At 30.2% G+C, this 17234-nt stretch overlaps 4 protein-coding genes across 5 annotated transcripts in view; all 4 read left to right on the top strand.

The window, feature by feature from the left end:
- The window catches only part of Nox (NADPH oxidase), a 96052-nt gene extending 95490 nt beyond the window's left edge, over window positions 1–562 (top strand). Inside the window, exons 18-19 of the mRNA XM_077439657.1 lie at window positions 75–278; window positions 365–562. Coding sequence (XP_077295783.1) covers window positions 75–278; window positions 365–562 — 402 coding nt within the window. The remainder of the gene's footprint in view (window positions 1–74; window positions 279–364) is intronic.
- Window positions 563–2087: 1525 nt separating this feature from the next.
- On the top strand, window positions 2088–10396 carry LOC143918060 (uncharacterized). Of its 2 annotated transcripts, XR_013261095.1 has the most exons (10): window positions 2088–2280; window positions 2571–2768; window positions 3231–3395; window positions 3554–3767; window positions 7527–7716; window positions 9204–9331; window positions 9402–9556; window positions 9646–9760; window positions 9906–9989; window positions 10151–10396. XR_013261095.1 is itself a non-coding variant. In XM_077439727.1 (9 exons), exons 1-9 carry the CDS (start codon window positions 2217–2219, stop codon window positions 10197–10199), a joined length of 1278 nt encoding a protein of 425 aa, XP_077295853.1. In that variant the 5' UTR covers window positions 2088–2216; the 3' UTR covers window positions 10200–10396. The 2 variants fall into 2 exon arrangements, 1 of the variants encoding a protein (XP_077295853.1); XM_077439727.1 differs by lacking the exon at window positions 9906–9989.
- Window positions 4883–6217, top strand: LOC143918127 (uncharacterized). The gene has a single exon (XM_077439842.1). The coding sequence runs from the start codon at window positions 4883–4885 to the stop codon at window positions 5834–5836; it is 954 nt and encodes a 317-aa protein (XP_077295968.1). The 3' UTR covers window positions 5837–6217.
- A 2042-nt stretch (window positions 10397–12438) lies between the features above and the next one.
- On the top strand, window positions 12439–16988 carry LOC143918454 (uncharacterized). Its single transcript, XM_077440402.1, has 8 exons — window positions 12439–13530; window positions 15058–15196; window positions 15470–15661; window positions 15743–15814; window positions 15894–16001; window positions 16074–16315; window positions 16391–16510; window positions 16579–16988. The coding sequence occupies exons 1-8, from the start codon at window positions 12680–12682 to the stop codon at window positions 16835–16837; spliced, it is 1983 nt and encodes a 660-aa protein (XP_077296528.1). The 5' UTR covers window positions 12439–12679; the 3' UTR covers window positions 16838–16988.
- Window positions 16989–17234: the final 246 nt, after the last annotated feature.

Below are 17234 nucleotides of genomic sequence, written 5' to 3'. Positions count from 1 at the left end.
ACACTATCTATGTAATACTAAGTGAAGTATACAGTGTTTTTCCTTTTAAATGTTTGAATAATGATTTTTTTAAGGTGGACTTCTTCTGGATAAATCGTGAGCAACGTTCCTTTGAATGGTTTGTATCTTTGTTGTCTCAATTAGAAATGGAGCAGGCCGAGTTAGGCGGGGCCATGGAAAGGTTCCTCGATATGCACATGTACATCACAAGTGCTTTGCAAAAGTGTGATATGAAAGCAGTAGGGTTACAACTGGCGTTGGATCTTCTCCATGAAAAAGTATTGTGGTTTTATAAAGCTTTCAGAGATGATCAAACGGAAATTTTCTTGAATGTATGCTTTGAAATGTATGATTTAAATTTTAGGAAAAGCGCGATTTGATTACTGGATTGAAGACGAGGACAAATGCCGGTCGTCCCAATTGGGATAAGGTGTTTAAACAAATTCAAAATCAAAAGAAAGGGAAAGTGACCGTATTCTATTGCGGACCACCTCAACTTGCAAGATCGCTGAGAGTAAAGTGTGATCAATTCGGCTTCAGTTTCAGAAAAGAAGCGTTTTAATTGAATCAAATGTTAAATATATCACGAATTCTTTAATAACGTTTACAGTTTAGGTTAAAAATGCATAAAGAATTGTCTTCAAAGCCAAAATTAATCGAAGTTACCATTTCAATGATATATATTTCGATATTTTCTTGTTAAATTTTACCATATGACGGGCTGAAAACCAGACTGGTACAAGTGACATTTTTAAAAAAAGCTGGTGCTAAAATAATAGCATTTCATATATACTATTATTTTAGCAATTAAGCCAGATATTTTAAAAATGTCACTTGTACCAGTCTGGTTTTCAGCCCTTCGTATATTACATATTATATATAAAAAGTTTATATATTTACATAATTATTTCTTTGATAAGAGAAAAAAAGACTTTTTGATAAACTTTATTTATATATTTGTGACGTATTGAATATATTCAACAGTTAATAATTCATCAATATTTTTATAAACATTTATGAATACAAAAATTAAGAAATTCAACATAATAATGCATATTTTAAACATGTGAAAAAAATATTATGTTAGTCATTTTTTTCAATATTTTGTGGAGTTTCACCATAAATAATAATATATTTTTTAAAATTCAGTTTGTGTCAAATTTAATATTTTATTTATTGTAAGATTTTGGGGGTGTGATAAAAATTGCTTAGTCACTCATTTTATTATTATTTTGTGTTCAAAGATATCTATGTATATATAATCATATTTTCGTAGGAATTTCCAAGTTATAAAAAAATATATATATGTATATATACGTATATATATGTATGTATGCACCGTTATATGTGAGAGTGGCGGAAATCCAATTTTAGAAAATCCAGTTCCAAAAACACTATTTCTGTTTGACATATAAGAAAAAAACTGCTATATTTTAATTTATAGTTAAAATTATTTCTAAAATCATATCATTAGAATAAAATCTGTGGAAAGATCTTATGCCACTTTCAAATATAATGGCTCATATGTACAAAATGTTGCATATGCAAAATAGTAATCTTTTGCTCTGAATTTCTGCGTTTTTTTCGGTAAATATGTAAGTTTTGACTGTGGAATTTGGTATGCATGTACGTGTGCTGATTGTATTTGTAAATATATTTATTCAAACTGTACTAACAAAGTATGTATACGTGTCAATGAAAATATATAATTATTGTGACATAAGTCTGTAGAACATAAGAAAATTTATTTATATATTTATATTAAGTTTTTTGTAAAATTTTACTAACACATTCTTCTATGTATGTATGTAATACCAATATGTTACCATTTGTTACCATTAATTGAATAAAACTTATTGTTTTAAATACTGTTTTCATTTTCTTATTCCAAAGTTTTCAATTCTTTACTAATTATGTACTTTTGGATAGATTTCATCATACAAATATTCACGCATACAAGCAATATGACTAAATTTTTATCACAAATACTAATAGCATACCTCAGATTAAGCATATCATATCGAAGATAAAATATTATCAATGTCTTTTATTGAAACGCAAATTGACAGATAAAGATATTGTTTTACAATCGCACCAGAGCAGTGAGTGGGCTTAGATTGAGTATATTTTCAAAGTTTGACGTTTATAAAATGTGAATTTAGATTTATTTATTTCTATACTTACTAAAAAGTGCAAATATATATAACTGTGGCAACATGAAGTATATAAATTACATAAACGTGGCTTTTGCATTGTTTCTGATATCAATCAGTATCAAAGGTATTCGTCAATTATTATATGATTTTGATTTTTAAATGCTTTTTATTATTACGAAATTATGTTCACAATACATCTATCTATGTATTTTAATAGCTTCTGATCTACTGATCATTTTCTATTTCACAATTTTAATTTAATTTGGTTAGTAATCATATTATTATAATATTCTAATGTTAATCTACAGCATAATAGGAAAAAGAGCGCAAAAACCTATTTACAATCCTTATTGCATGATTGAAATAGCTTTGTTTGTGTACTTTTCATATTTAATGTAATACATTAATTTTCAGTGAGTGTATCTGCGTTAACTGTAATAGAACTTGACACTGATGAGTATCGAACTATAAATTATAAGTATCCAAATACTATACTCAAAGGGGTAATAGAAGAATGGAGAATTGTGAATGGCATTGGATATGGAGTAGAAGTTATAATTAAAGCATTAGATTTAAATGGACCTAAACAGGATTATATACTTATAAAACCAGGTATTGTACAATTTTGACTATATGTAATGTGCAATTTTATTATAAGTTTGCTCAGGATATTGATTAATTACAGTCGGATTGTGAAATTGGAGGTTAAATCATAATATGTATTATGCATATATGTATGGCCGAAGACAGACATTGTTTTTGGTTTACAATTTCACTCAATAATTTGATTAATATTATGATGTTTGATTTTTAAATGCTTTTTATTATTACGAAATTATGTTCACAATACATCTTATATCTATTTTAATAGCTACTAATCTACTGGTCATTTTCTATTTTACAATTTAATTTAATTTGGTTGGTAATCATAGTATTATATTATTCTAATGTTAATCTACAGCATAATAGGAAAAAGAGCTCAAAAACCTATTTACAATCCTTTATTAATATTATGATAAAATTGATCATATGCATACATATATGTACGTATTATTTATTTCAAATAAACTTTAGGTGGTGCAAAGGAAGAAAATGAAAATCCATTATATTTAACGTGGTCTTTAAAAACTGAACGAAAATATAGACTAGTTCATTTGGATGAATTATATATAAAATTTAATGCTTCTCCTGATGAGGAAATAAATTATAAAGGCTTTGAAATTCAACTGAAAAGCCTTGGTAAGTATAGATTTTAAAAATACATACAGAATCTTTGAATAAAAATAAGTTTGAATATTTCAAGTATTTTAAATTATATTTAACAAATAGTTTTAAAATTTAAAATATATCATTCAATGTTGGCTAATTTAATAATAGTTTCATTGATTGATATATAGGTGAAAAAATAACCACAACTCCGCCTCCGATCACTGAACATCCACCGCCACTCATACTCGAACCATTGGAGTATGCTTATCTGTATTTGAAGGGAATGACTGCTCAACAATTTCACGAATCTGATAATAGCACTGAATTCAAAAAGGTTCTAGCTGTAATTGCAGAAAATTATTGCGAAAAAGAAAACATCACTATAGCTGAAAATGTCACAATGTAAGAAAATTTTCATACTTTGCCCTGAAATTGTAGATATAAAGATAAATTTTTCAATACAATATCGGTTATCATAGTCATGTTATTAAGTACGTGCAAAATTAAGTCTAAGCCTCGGTCTATCATACCTAAAGTGACGGGACCTTCCCGTTGTCCCCAAGCACAGCTTCGGGACGTCGAAATGTCCCGTTTTCAAAAATAGAGTATATTTATTGAATTATTATATATATCGTATAATTATTGAATACATTTTATGCCTGCCCGGAACTAATACACACGTAGAAAGAGTCTTTTCACAGATGAAAAAGTTGTGAAACCGAAAAAACGCAATTCATAAAACGATGCTGTTAATTAAAATCAATTTTATGAAATCCTACCAAGAATTTCATTCTCATTTAAAAGCAAACCCAGTAATACTTAAAAAAATTTGTTCATCAGAAAAATATAAAACAACATAAATTTTTAATATTTATATTATTCATTCCTGTTCTTTTCTTTTCTTCATCAACATTACTGTTCTTTTTATTAATAAATTTGTAGTCACAAAACCCCCAAATCTAACCAGCAGTATGGTGAGTCGAACCATCGATCGCAATTGTGCTAAATATATACGCTACCATTAAGCCAAACTGCTGGCTATATATGTATAGATAGACTAGTATTCGAATATGAATGACCTAAAACGCCAGTTGGAATATATTACAAGTGAAAATATGTACACTTCGACTGTAGCATATACATATATACAGAATTTTCCTGAAATAATTTCACGTTGGGCAACACAGCTTTTCCGTATCTTGCGCAAGCGTATTTATCAAATGACGACGCATCTCAGCGTCGTTTCCAAAGCGTCGGGACGCTTTTCACGCGACGCGCTCCAGTTCCGCCATTTTCCACGACCGGAAGTGACGCAATAACCTAAGCCGGAAACCGAGCAGACGAATCAGAGTCGGCCGATTAACTCCCGCGTGAATAAACGCGTTCTAAATATAATCAACGATTGACCTACATACGTGACCGACATAATGTCAATACCGGAACTGCACAGAGACACACCGATTCAAATTTGCCGCATCGTTACGAAACAATACGTGGATTAATATACAAACGTCAGAATGATACCACTACTGGACAAGAACAACCTGGCCATCAGCGCCATGGTGACGTGTGTGATGCAAGTCATATTTTTCGTGATAGCTGCAGCTTTTCAATGCGACAAGCTGACCGATTTCACAGGAGGTGTCAATTTCATAATCATAGCCCTCGTGACCTTCTTCCTGGGACAAGGCGGGAGCCAATCCAAGAGTTACGACAGCAGACAGCTCATGGTGACAGTCCTGGTATGTCTGTGGGGAGCTCGCCTCTCAGGCTATCTCATGTATAGAATACTCCAAATTGGACGTGACAAGCAATTCGAAGACAGAAAGAGTAATGTGGTTCGCTTCGGCGTATTCTACACATTTCAAGCATTCTGGGTTTACATAGTAAGTCTTCCAGTGATCATAGTAAACTCACCCCATCATTCGTATCCGAAAGCTCCAAAGACAATGACGACATTAGATTCAGCTGGAACGGGGATATTCATCATTGGTCTCCTTGCTGAAACGTATGCAGACCTTCAAAAGTTCTCGTTCAGACAAGATGCAGCTAACAGTGGAAAATGGTGCAACGATGGACTGTGGAGACTTTCTAGACATCCCAACTACTTTGGTGAAATCGTACTGTGGTGGGGTATATTCATAATATCTCTGAATGTGATTCAAGGTATGGAGTGGATTGCAATACTGTCGCCGATCTTCACTACTCTGATTATATTGTTTTTATCTGGAATTCCGCTGCTAGAAAGGTCGTCTGATGAGAAGTATAGAGATAATCCTGATTATAGGTATTACAAATCTTCGACTTCGCCTCTGATACCTATTCCACCTGCGATCTATGTCGAAGTACCGAAATCTCTGAAGTTTATAATGTGCTGTGAGTTTCCACTGTACGACTCGACTAGTGAAAAGTCTCATGCTCCAGCTATGACTGAATCCACGAGCATATCCATGGTTCAGTCGCAGACATAGCTAGTAGTGAGCAGTCACGAACACGTGGCTGTGAATATGAAGAAGGATTATAAGAGTGGAAATGTGACTCCGACAGCTTTGTGATTAGGGGCTTCCTCCGAACAGTCCACTTCAAAATGCATTCCGCTGTCGGAATGTCAAGATGAGAAATCGTCGCCCCGGATGATGACCCTGAATGAAATCACCAGAGCGACGAACATAAAGGAGGACAGAATTGAGCAAAAGAACAATAGTAAGATTGTTGAAGAGAAATTGGTATAAAATGTATTGACATTGAATGAACATGTCTTATATGATTCAAAACTACTTGAATTCTTCCTAAAAGTTATGAATTGCACTTATTCTATATGTATCTATTGAAATACTTCTGCACCCACAAAAATTTCTTCATATGCCAATAATAAAAATTTCAGTATTACTAATAAAGATTTTACCAAATTGAAAGTATATATACATGTTTATATTCTTCAAACATACATACATATCATATACATACTATTGAAAAATGTATTTTATATTTGATACAAATATTACATTACGCTGCATACAAATAATGCTTTATTTTGTTATGCCTGAACGTTTATACAAAAATTTTATTTTCAACAATTAATAATAATATACATATGTATAATATATTATTGAACTTAAACTTACTAAACAATATTTGACTATTGTATTCGATTTCAAAGTCATTGTTGCTGAAAATTTGTTAGATAATACTTATAAAAGTAATATACATACAGTATAAGGCATTATAAAGTAGGTAATTGAATGTTGGGTCGTTTCATAGCTGTAAATGAAAAAAAAAATGGTAATGCAATTAGATGCATTTTAGAAAGATATGTACATGCTTGAAATATCTTTCTGTCTTCCATATATCTTGAATTTATATGTAATAACCATTCTAGAATATGATAATGAAAGTGAACGGAATAAAAGTAAAAATAATGGAAGCAGAAAAGTAAAATGTAACTCTCAATATGTCAAATGTTATTCTTATTGAAAATATTTAATTACAAAAGTTTATCATCTGTTATAAATTGAATATATGTAGGTATATAGCTTTGTAATAGTAATGATTCAACAAATTAAATTTAGATTTGTTTTACATATGTATTTTCTGCAATTGAATTTGACTAATATAATATAAATAAATAGTTCCGCATGATTTAATAAATTTAAAAAGATATGTGTAATTGGTAAACTAATAAAAATAACTTAAATGTTACATATACTATGGCCTTTACTAACTAAAGAACCAGTATTATTTTATTTAATATTAAATTTAATGTCAGTATTTAAAATATATACAAAAATTATTATATAATTTGTATGTCGAAAGTATAAAGTATTTATTATTACTATTTATATTGTATGTATAATATAAATAGATATAAAGAAAACCTATATTACTTGTTTAAGTTTGTAACTAGTTTCAAAGGGAGTTAATAAAGAGAAACATAAAACAAATAATCAAAATATTTTTATTTCACAATGTTTTATATGTATTTATTTTCTCGTATATGTATTATGATTATTTATATTGCTATAATATTAAATACAACAAGCTTTTAAGTTTAAATTTCCTACATAATATACATTCCATGTTGATGCTTGTTGTAATTGGGTGAAATATACAATAATTCAAATATACATATTATATAAAATTGTTTACAATTTTGTTTTTCAGATTGGAAAATATAAACTTTCACATTGTTCAAAATTGCTCAATGAATTGGCCCGGCTGGGATAGTTGTATTTCCATAAAATATTCAATCCCCGTTAATTTCAACAACATCACCGACGGCTATGAATTAACAACGGCACATCTCGACGATATGTGGGCATCTCTTGATAGAAGTTTGCCAGAACATTTACAGGTTTTTATTATATCATATTTGAAATATCCATAATTACATATAACTATTTATTAATGCTTATTCTCTAACAAGCATTATTAGATCTTATTATTATGTAATACTAGCTGAACCCGGCATGGGCTGCAACGCTACAATAACGCATGCAATTGCCGTTCCCGTTCCCGTTCCCGTTCTCGTTCCCGTTCCCATCTGTCTACTTGAAAATTTAATTCAATTGTTTGTTTATTTTACCCAACAACGCAGGTGTTGCAATGTTTACCCTAACAATGGAACAATGCGTTGCAATGACACTCCTTCCTGTTTTTCCCGTTTCCGTTCCCGATTTTGGGCGATTTTTTTCACAGTAATCTTGCCAGACATGCATACAACAAATCCTGAAAGTTCCATTGTAATCGGTTCAGTGATTTAGGAGCCTATTCGAGACAGACAGACAGACAAATATTGATTTTTATTACATACCTCCCTTACGTTTCACTTACGATTACAATTCAGGAAAAAGTTTGCCTCTTATCCGATCGTTTTCATACTTTGCCATATTGCTCATTTTGGTCATCAATACATATAAGTAAATGGATCCTCCGCCATTACGATAGAGATAAAATATCGTTTAAGAAGCATTTCAGGTCTGAAGATTTTTAATCTCGGTGACATTTGGTAGCCATTAATTTTATACATAGATGGCGGTAGTAATTATATATAGAAGGGCCCTCACTTTGTTCATTGACAAATTAGTCATTATTAACTGTAATATTAAACAAAATTTGAATCAAGCCAATAAAACCAGCAGAATACACTAGCGGTTAGCATATAAAGCTGTGAACGAGTGGTCACGGATTCAAATCCCACTGGTTTCTGCTGGTCATACCTTGGATTTGTGACTCCAGGTCGATCGTTTTCTATCAGAGTCACCTGTTTTATCTGATTTTCTTTGAAACGATTCCAACAAATTGTCAACCTTACCCATTTTCTAGCAAAATTTCGAGTTTTCAGTAGTCTCGAATTTCGCTGAACTGTATAAAATCCTGCAAATTTCCAAATTTTGCCACAGATGTCTATGGATGTTAATTGATAGGATTCAAATCCTACTGGTTTCTGCTGGCCATACCTTGGATTTGTGTCTCCAGGCCGATCGTTTCCTATTAGAGTTTGACAATTTATCTGATTTTCATTGCAACGGTTCCAACAAATTGTCAGCCTTACCCATTTTCTAGCAAAATTTCGAGTTTTCAGTAGTCTCGAATTTCGTTGAATTGTATAAAATGCAGTAAATTTACAAATTTGATCATAAATGTCTCTGTGGATATTAATTGATATGTACTTTGTATGATACTAATAATATTTGTATCAAATGTACAATGTTTCTGACCAGGAAGGCGAATTGGGGTTACATGTTAGGCCTTCCTGGTATAAATTAAGGATAAAATAAATAAATGTATGTATATTTTGAATGTTTGAATGTTTATAAGTTGACACAAAAATGATTTCAGAAATATGACGCTCCCGATGATCACGCAATTTTAATGGCATGGATTTGGGTGTCAGTTGGAGTGCTGGTTGTATTTTTGATTATTTTGTATTTAATTTGGAGGTACAATTGTTTCAACGACTATGTCAGGTAAAAAAGTTGACTATTACTGTTAAGCAAACGTCATAATATGATATTTTTACTGTTTTTGAAATTATAGTTCATTGCTCTTTCAAGAAGAGGTTGAGCATAGGAACAGTGACGCTTCCTTCTTCCCAATTCCACATCAAGTTTTACCTCCACTGTTTGATTTTGATCCAGAGGAGAAAATATGGAATGATACTTTACCACCTGAATTCAATGAAAATTCTCGCAGTATTACATTCATTTCAAATATTTCATAAAATATACATACTTAAAACAATTCTCAATTTATATTTTTGTATTGACATATTTTTTATCAGGTATGGAAGGACAAATAAATCCTGGTTTTGAAAAAGATACTGATTTATTCTATACAGATTGTGATGATGAAATCCATATGGCATTAGACGATCCGACAGATCATCGGACTCACGTGTAATGCAATTTATTACCTCTATATATGTATTCTTTACAGTTGGCCATGAAAATTCATAATCAAAATGACAATGGCGCTATCTTTTCATTTATAATTATGTTATATTTATAATATAATTAAATTTAATCGTCTTAATTATTATAGCAAATCATCCTAAGCCTGCCGGTCAACTTTTCATATCAACTTTAAGAGCAAAGTAGAATATAACGGGAAACAACATTAAATTTTGTAAATAATAACAATATGAATACAATATTGTTGATATTTATTTCTATAAATATTTTCAAATTTTAAATTTAATTTTTAAAATAAAATGAATATTTGCCATTTTTATACATCTTAGTGTATTATCTATAATTATGTTGTATAAAATGTGCTTTTTTTTTCAGAATAAGACGAAGTGTAGATACCATAGCTGCTGATGAATCAAATTTATAAAATGATATTCTAATTACAATATACGTAGATATTAAATATAATATAATATGTACTCAGATGCTTATATGTATGTATATAAATTAATGTAGATTGATTATTTATTTATCTAACGGATTTTATTTATATGAAAATGCTATTTTTTAATTATCAATTGTAGGACTAACAATATATTATATTTATAATAAACATTTAAAGTTAATTGGATTTTCTTTCTTTTGTATCCATAATGTTTCATATGACCAAACTAGCATTTAAATTATATGTATGTACATAATATTACACAATTGAAATGTCTACATTATTTAAATTCTTCACTATTGTTATTTTTTTAGATTCGCAATTTAAATGATGACATTAAAAAAATAAATCCATTAAAATTTGATACGGTTCAATGATAGTGGTCCAAAATTTATAACATATATTATTATTATATATGTATGTATGTACTAGTTGTTTTGCCCGGCTTCGCTCAGTATTTGTAATATAAAGACCTTAAACATGGCGAACCTAGGGCTTCCAAGTCTAAATTTATTTGACTAGTTGTATTTTATTTAAATTTATTTGATTAGTTTTATTTAATTTAAATTTATTTGATTAATTTTATTTTATTTAAATTTATTTGATTAGTTTTATTTTATTTAAATGTATTTGAATATTCATCAGTTTTTTTTTAATTTAATTGATCTTCACGGATTTTACGAACCAAATAAACATACATAAAAAATCTCTTTCAAAATTATATATTAGACTAGTTTTTTTACCCGGCTTCGTTCGGTATTTTTAATATAAACCACTTAAACATGGCCAGTCTAATAGTAAACATTTTATTAAATTTATTCGATTAGTTTTATTTTATTTAAATATATTTGAATATACATCAGTTTTTTTTATTTAATTGAACGTCACAGATTTTACGAACCAAATAAACATACATACATACAAAGTCTCTTTCGAAATTATATATTAGACAAGTTTTTTTACCCGGCTTCGCTCGGTATTTTTAATATAAACCGCTTAAACATGGCCAATCTCATAGTAAACATTTTATGAATTTTATTCGATTAGTTTTATTTCATTTAAATTTATTTGCATATTCATTAGTTTTTTTTATTAAATTGAACGTCACGGATTTTACGAACCAAATAAACATACATACAAAGTCTCTTTCAAAATTATATATTAGACTAGATTTTTTACCTGGCTTCGCTCGGTATTTTTAATATAAACCACTTAAGCATGGCCAGTCTAATAGTAAACATTTTGTTAAATTTAATTGATTAGTTTTATTTCATTTAAATTTATTTGAATATATGTACATCAGTTTCTTTTTATTTAATTGAACGTCACGGATTTTACGAACCAAAAATAAACATACAAACAAAGTCTCTTTCAAAATTATATATTAGACTAGATTTTTTACCCGGCTTCGCTCGGTATTTTTAATATAAACCACTTAAACATGGCCAGTCTAATAGTAAACATTTTATTAAATTTAATTGATTAGTTTTATTTCATTTGAATTTATTTGAATATTCATCAGTTTTTTTTATTATTTAATTGAACTTCACAGATTTTACGAACCAAACAAACATACATACAAAGTCTCTTTCGAAATTATATATTAAACTAGTTTTTTTACCCGGCTTCGCTCGGTATTTTTAATATAAACCACTTAAACATGGCCAGGATAATAGTAAAAATTTTATTAAATTTATTTGATTAGTTTTATTTTATTTGAATATTCATTAGTTTTTTTTATTAAATTGAACCAAACAAACATACATACAAAGTCTCTTTCGAAATTATATATTAGACTAGTTTTTTTACCCGGCTCCGCTCGGTATTTGTAATATAAACCGCTTAAACGTGGCCAATCTAATAGTAAACATGTTATTAAATTTATTTGATTAGTTTTATTTTATTTGGATATTCATTAGTTTTTTTTATTAAATTGAACGTCATGGATTCTACGAACCAAACATACATACATACATTTAAAGTTTCTTTCGAAATTACATATATATTAGATGACACTGTCACATGTTGTTTTCGTATGGGAAAAAATAAATAAAAAACATACATGGCGTTCACTTAAAAGTGTTTTTAAGGATTTTTTGATTAATTACGATTTAATCGAGGAAACAAGGAGACAATTGCTCTATCCTCAATTTGATCTCCGTAGGCGGTAGCCGCATAACGTAATCTCCGTATAAATTCCAAAAATGCTTATGTTTATATTATGTACATCTCAGTTCGTAACACGCTACGGTGTCAACGTAATCCCGACCACAAAGATAACGTATCAAAGTCAAGAAATGCTTATCAGCTAGAAACCAAACAAAAAAGACGATGCAAAAAATAAACATGTTGGCGATACGCCGTCGATTCGAGAGTGTTTCTTCTGTTTGTCCGTAAAATACGCCTAGATAAAGTGAATCACGTGCTTTCTTCGCCAGAATTTTATCTCGAAAATAATCAACATGATTAGGAGACGGAGTTACATCGAAGCTATCGGCGAAGGAGCATTCATCGGCGACTCAAACGGCAGTGATAATGAAAGTGTGAACGAAACCGAGTGTTTTTCGGTCGTGAATATGAGTCGCAGCTACATATCGAGCAGCAGTGACGAATCGACTGAAGATAGTGGCGAATTCAGACGAAATGACGTGCAATTTAGAAATAAAACAAAGAGCAACGATGTCCATATCGGCCAAAATGCACATGAAACAGTAAACAAACAATCTGAGAAGAGAGTCGACGAGATCAATCTCATAACACGCTCGAACGATGAAGTCAACACGAGGGGACTGCTTGTCAGAGATGACAGTTTGAAATACCACAACATGAAGCCAGAGGTGTCTGAAAATCAATCCCTGAACGAAATATACAACACGTGTCTGAACTTCGTGTCCTATGAAAGTCTGCACAGCAGGAGGGGCGACCGTCAGAATGAATTCAACGAACTGCATAAAATACTGGCTGAAGGTTCCAGTTCGAATTCGCAAAACTTGCACTTGGAGCGTAGTAAAATGCCCGTCAAAGTGGATCTGGAATGTGGAAACAGAACGAGTATACATTTCAACGTGAACGATATGCCCGACGATGTTGGAGATTTGGAGTTGAGGATTGTGGAGAATGGCGATGTTGAAAAGCAGAGTGAAGAAATCCAAAGTGCAGAAGCGAACGTTAATACGAATGTGTTCGAAGATATTTTCACTGCGACTGATGAAGATGAGGTGTTTTACGATGAAAATAAAGATAATACGTCGAGTGAAAAGTATTCCAATTTCCCACTGCAATACGTTGGAAGAAACAGTGCTCGAAAGAAAAGGTACGGTTGATTTCATTTTGATTTTTAAATGCTTTTTATTATTACTAAATTATGTTCACAATACATCTTATATCTATTTTTATAGCTACTGATCTACTGATCATTTTCTGTTTTACAATTTTAAATTAATTTTGTTAGTAATCATAGTATTATATTATTATAATGTTAATATGTACAGCGTAATAGGAAAAATAGCTCAAAAACCTATTTACAATTCTTTTAAATGCTCATAATACATCTAATATGTACATAATATTAATTAAAGACTCTCTAAATACGATGACCTAAGGCAGATTTAGGTAATCTGTGTTTATACCTGAAAGGTATAGACATTTTGTTGTAATCACCGAGACTCTTCACAAGTGTATTAGTATGGTTATTTGTGATTCTGTTATAGAATCTACTGGTTAGTTTTTTAGTAATATCTGTAACAAACGGAATATTATTTATGGCATGCAGTTTTTCAAGTTAGTATGTATGGATGTATTATAAATTATTTTTAGGGATTTATTTTGTATCATTTGTAGTTTGGAAAGGTTAGTATTCGAGTCGTTTTTCCATACAGATGAAGCATAGGTTAATAATGGTTATTTGAGCGCGCGATATAATTTTATTTTATTTTGAGTTGATAAAGAACTATGGCGATTAAATAGTTGATTTCATTTGATTTGTATTCAAAATGAAACAATTGTCTAGAAAGTGTATTGAAAATGTTCAAACAACACAAAAAAACTATGCATATTGGAACTATCTACATATATATATATATATATATATATATATATATATATATATATATATATATATATATATATATATATATATATATATATAGATATATATATATATATATATATATATATATATATATATATATATATATATATATATATATATATATATATATATATATATATATATATATATATATATATATATTTAATTCACTAGTAGTTTTACCCGGCTTCGCTCGGTATTTGTAATATAAACCGCTAAAACATAACTAATCTAATAGTTAACATTTTATTAAATTTATTTGAATAGTTTAATTTTATATAAATTTATTTGAATACTCATTTGTTTTTTTTAATAAATCAACTATCACGAACAAACAAACATACATATATACTAAGAATCTTTCGATATTATATGTATACCAGAATCCGGCGCCTTCGCCCCCGGGGACTTCGAATCCTTTGAATCGAAAAAAATCGAATCGGCGCTTATGAATCGAAAAAAAATATAAATCAAATGTGTTGTCTACGAACCAACCAAACAAGGTTATATATATACATACTCAAGGTTATATATAGACAAACGATTGATAATAATAAAAATGTATGCTTAATAGTTTGTGTATGAACATATTAGTTCGTTTGTCAATTTGTTCTTCTATACACACCATGATAAATGGCCAGACTGTTTCGTGTATGAACAAACTAATATTTTCATGAACGAACGAAATATACACTCATATAAAATTCATCCCTCATGATATTTACAAGTTTATCAATATCTTATTTTTAGGAAAACTCCGGAAAATTGCGGCAACAGATCACGCAGGTCGAAACGCGTGGTGTTTAAAAACGGACAAACTAACATTCCTTTAATGAACAACATTTTGGGGCGTTATAAAATTTACATGGACGATTATGTTACCACTTTGGTATGATTAGTTTTTTAATATTTCAAACAAATGTAATTTTAATGAATGTAACCTTCGCGAGTAATGAACATAATTCTTAATAATTTTGTTTTCTTTGTATAATATAAAAAATAGTACATCTATGCACGTAGTAGGCAATGATATGCTGCTATTTATATACTGCTATTAATTATTTAAAGTAGAGTATGCTGAAAAGCTATTTATGAAGGTTAAGTTCATTATGCAAAGTATCTGAATCAGTCATATTACATTTTCGATTTAATAAAATTTTAGATAGAGTGCGAATGGAGATGGTTGGCTTTGTCCTTCAGCGCTTGCAATATTCTCCTCTGGGTTGCATTTGCTTTGATGTATTATGTGGCAGCTTATGCAAATGGCGATTTGGTAGATAAGCCTGAAGGGATTATGTGTATCGCTGAAGGGAGAACGTTCACTGGGATTTTTACATTCTCTGTAGAAACGCAGGTTTGAAAACGTGCCTTTCCACTGCCAAAAAATTAACTATTTTTTGTATATTGTATCATATTATGACAATTGTGAGTATAGGTTTCTATCGGCTACGGTGAAAAATATCCCACGGAAGAATGTCCAGAGATCGCATTTATTTTACTTATGGAGGTAATGTATTGAATGAGTTAAACGTGTCGATGATCGGTTCTATTTGTCACAAAATCTTACTGATTTTTCTTATTTTTAGGTCGTCGTCGGGAATGCTTTGATAGGTGTAATGGTATCGATTGTATTCGTTAAAATTACAAGACCTGAAAAGCATTTAGAAGGTGTTGGATTCAGTAAAAATTCAGTGGTATTAATTATTTGTGCTAAATTTCTTAAATCAATTGTCATTTATATTTCTAAGTTTGCGTTTTTGGTTTAGGTTTGTTTGAGAGATGGTAAACTCTGTTTGGTTTTCCGAGTTTGGGATTGTCTTCGGAAACATGTTGCAGGCACTCAAATCAAAGGATGGTTCATAAAACACACAGTGGCTTCAGGTCCTTTAATTTTACCTATATCTTTCGGAAAGTCACCGTTTCTATTGTGGCCCACGACGATTCAACACGTCATCGATGAAAAAAGTCCTCTGTACGACATATCAGCAAAAGATCTCTTGGACAAAAAGTAACGGAGATGCCGTCTCAGTGAAATAGGCCTTGAAAATATACTGAAAAAATATTGAAAATGTACTGTTTGTAGATTTGAAATTATCATAACGCTAACTGGATCGGCCAGGTCTTCCGGGCAGATGACTCAAAGTAGAACATCGTACATGTCGCATGAAATATTGTGGGGATCTAAATTCAAGGAAGTTGTCAGGTAAGTTGTCGAAATATTTCTTTAAAATATTGTACATGTATCTGTTTTTAATTTAGTTTCAATTTCAGTTATAGTTTCGAAGATGAAGGCTATGTTATAGACGGGAAATCAATCAATACCGTTGAACCTATGGATATTCCTTTATGCAGTGCTCGACTTTTGCAGCACTTCAACAAAGCTCTTCAAGGGGGTCCAGCTTCGATTTCACTTCCAGCTTCTCCAATTTTCCTGTCTCCTAGAGACTCACTTAGATCCGTTCTGGTTAGTCCCAGCTGGAGTTTCAAAGTTAGAAGCTTCAAAACTGAACTCAATACGTCGTTGCCGTAAATCGAATATCGAGCAAAGAGTTTCAACGCTTGATGGGTCTTAATTCTGTGTTAATAATTATTAGTGTGTGTAAAAGTGGTTTTAATTTAACTTTATACCGTTTAGTATTATAATTATTGTATATATTCACATAAATGATGTTAAAATTGTGTATTTTGTTTTAATTTAATAATTTATTTCATATAAAGATTGTATCGTGAATACAAACAATTGAGTGGTATTATATGTTACAGTAAGAGCGTCAAGTATCGAATTAGTATATACACAGTGGCAGCTCGTGGATAAGATATCTGGGGGTGCTGCGGTTGATTAAGAATAAAAAAAAATGTTTATTTGGATTATATTTCACTATTAACATCAAAATGATCAAAATTAAACATTATATGTATTTTATTTC

This window comes from Arctopsyche grandis, chromosome 10, assembly GCF_051622035.1.
Source record: "Arctopsyche grandis isolate Sample6627 chromosome 10, ASM5162203v2, whole genome shotgun sequence".
Lineage (NCBI taxonomy): Eukaryota > Metazoa > Arthropoda > Insecta > Trichoptera > Hydropsychidae > Arctopsyche > Arctopsyche grandis.
This window is presented reverse-complemented; position numbering and strand designations above follow the sequence as displayed.

Excerpts from the sequence above, each read along its gene's own strand:
- LOC143918127 (XM_077439842.1), top strand. The coding sequence starts at position 4,883 with ATGATACCACTACTGGACAAGAACAACCTGGCCATCAGCGCCATGGTG.
- LOC143918454 (XM_077440402.1), top strand. The coding sequence starts at position 12,680 with ATGATTAGGAGACGGAGTTACATCGAAGCTATCGGCGAAGGAGCATTC. Across the intron at positions 13,531-15,057 it reads AACAGTGCTCGAAAGAAAAG|GAAAACTCCGGAAAATTGCG; the intron begins GTACGGTTGATT and ends TCTTATTTTTAG. Across the intron at positions 15,815-15,893 it reads CATTTATTTTACTTATGGAG|GTCGTCGTCGGGAATGCTTT; the intron begins GTAATGTATTGA and ends TCTTATTTTTAG.
- LOC143918060 (XM_077439727.1), top strand. The coding sequence starts at position 2,217 with ATGAAGTATATAAATTACATAAACGTGGCTTTTGCATTGTTTCTGATA. Across the intron at positions 2,769-3,230 it reads TTATATACTTATAAAACCAG|GTGGTGCAAAGGAAGAAAAT; the intron begins GTATTGTACAAT and ends AATAAACTTTAG. Across the intron at positions 3,396-3,553 it reads AATTCAACTGAAAAGCCTTG|GTGAAAAAATAACCACAACT; the intron begins GTAAGTATAGAT and ends ATTGATATATAG.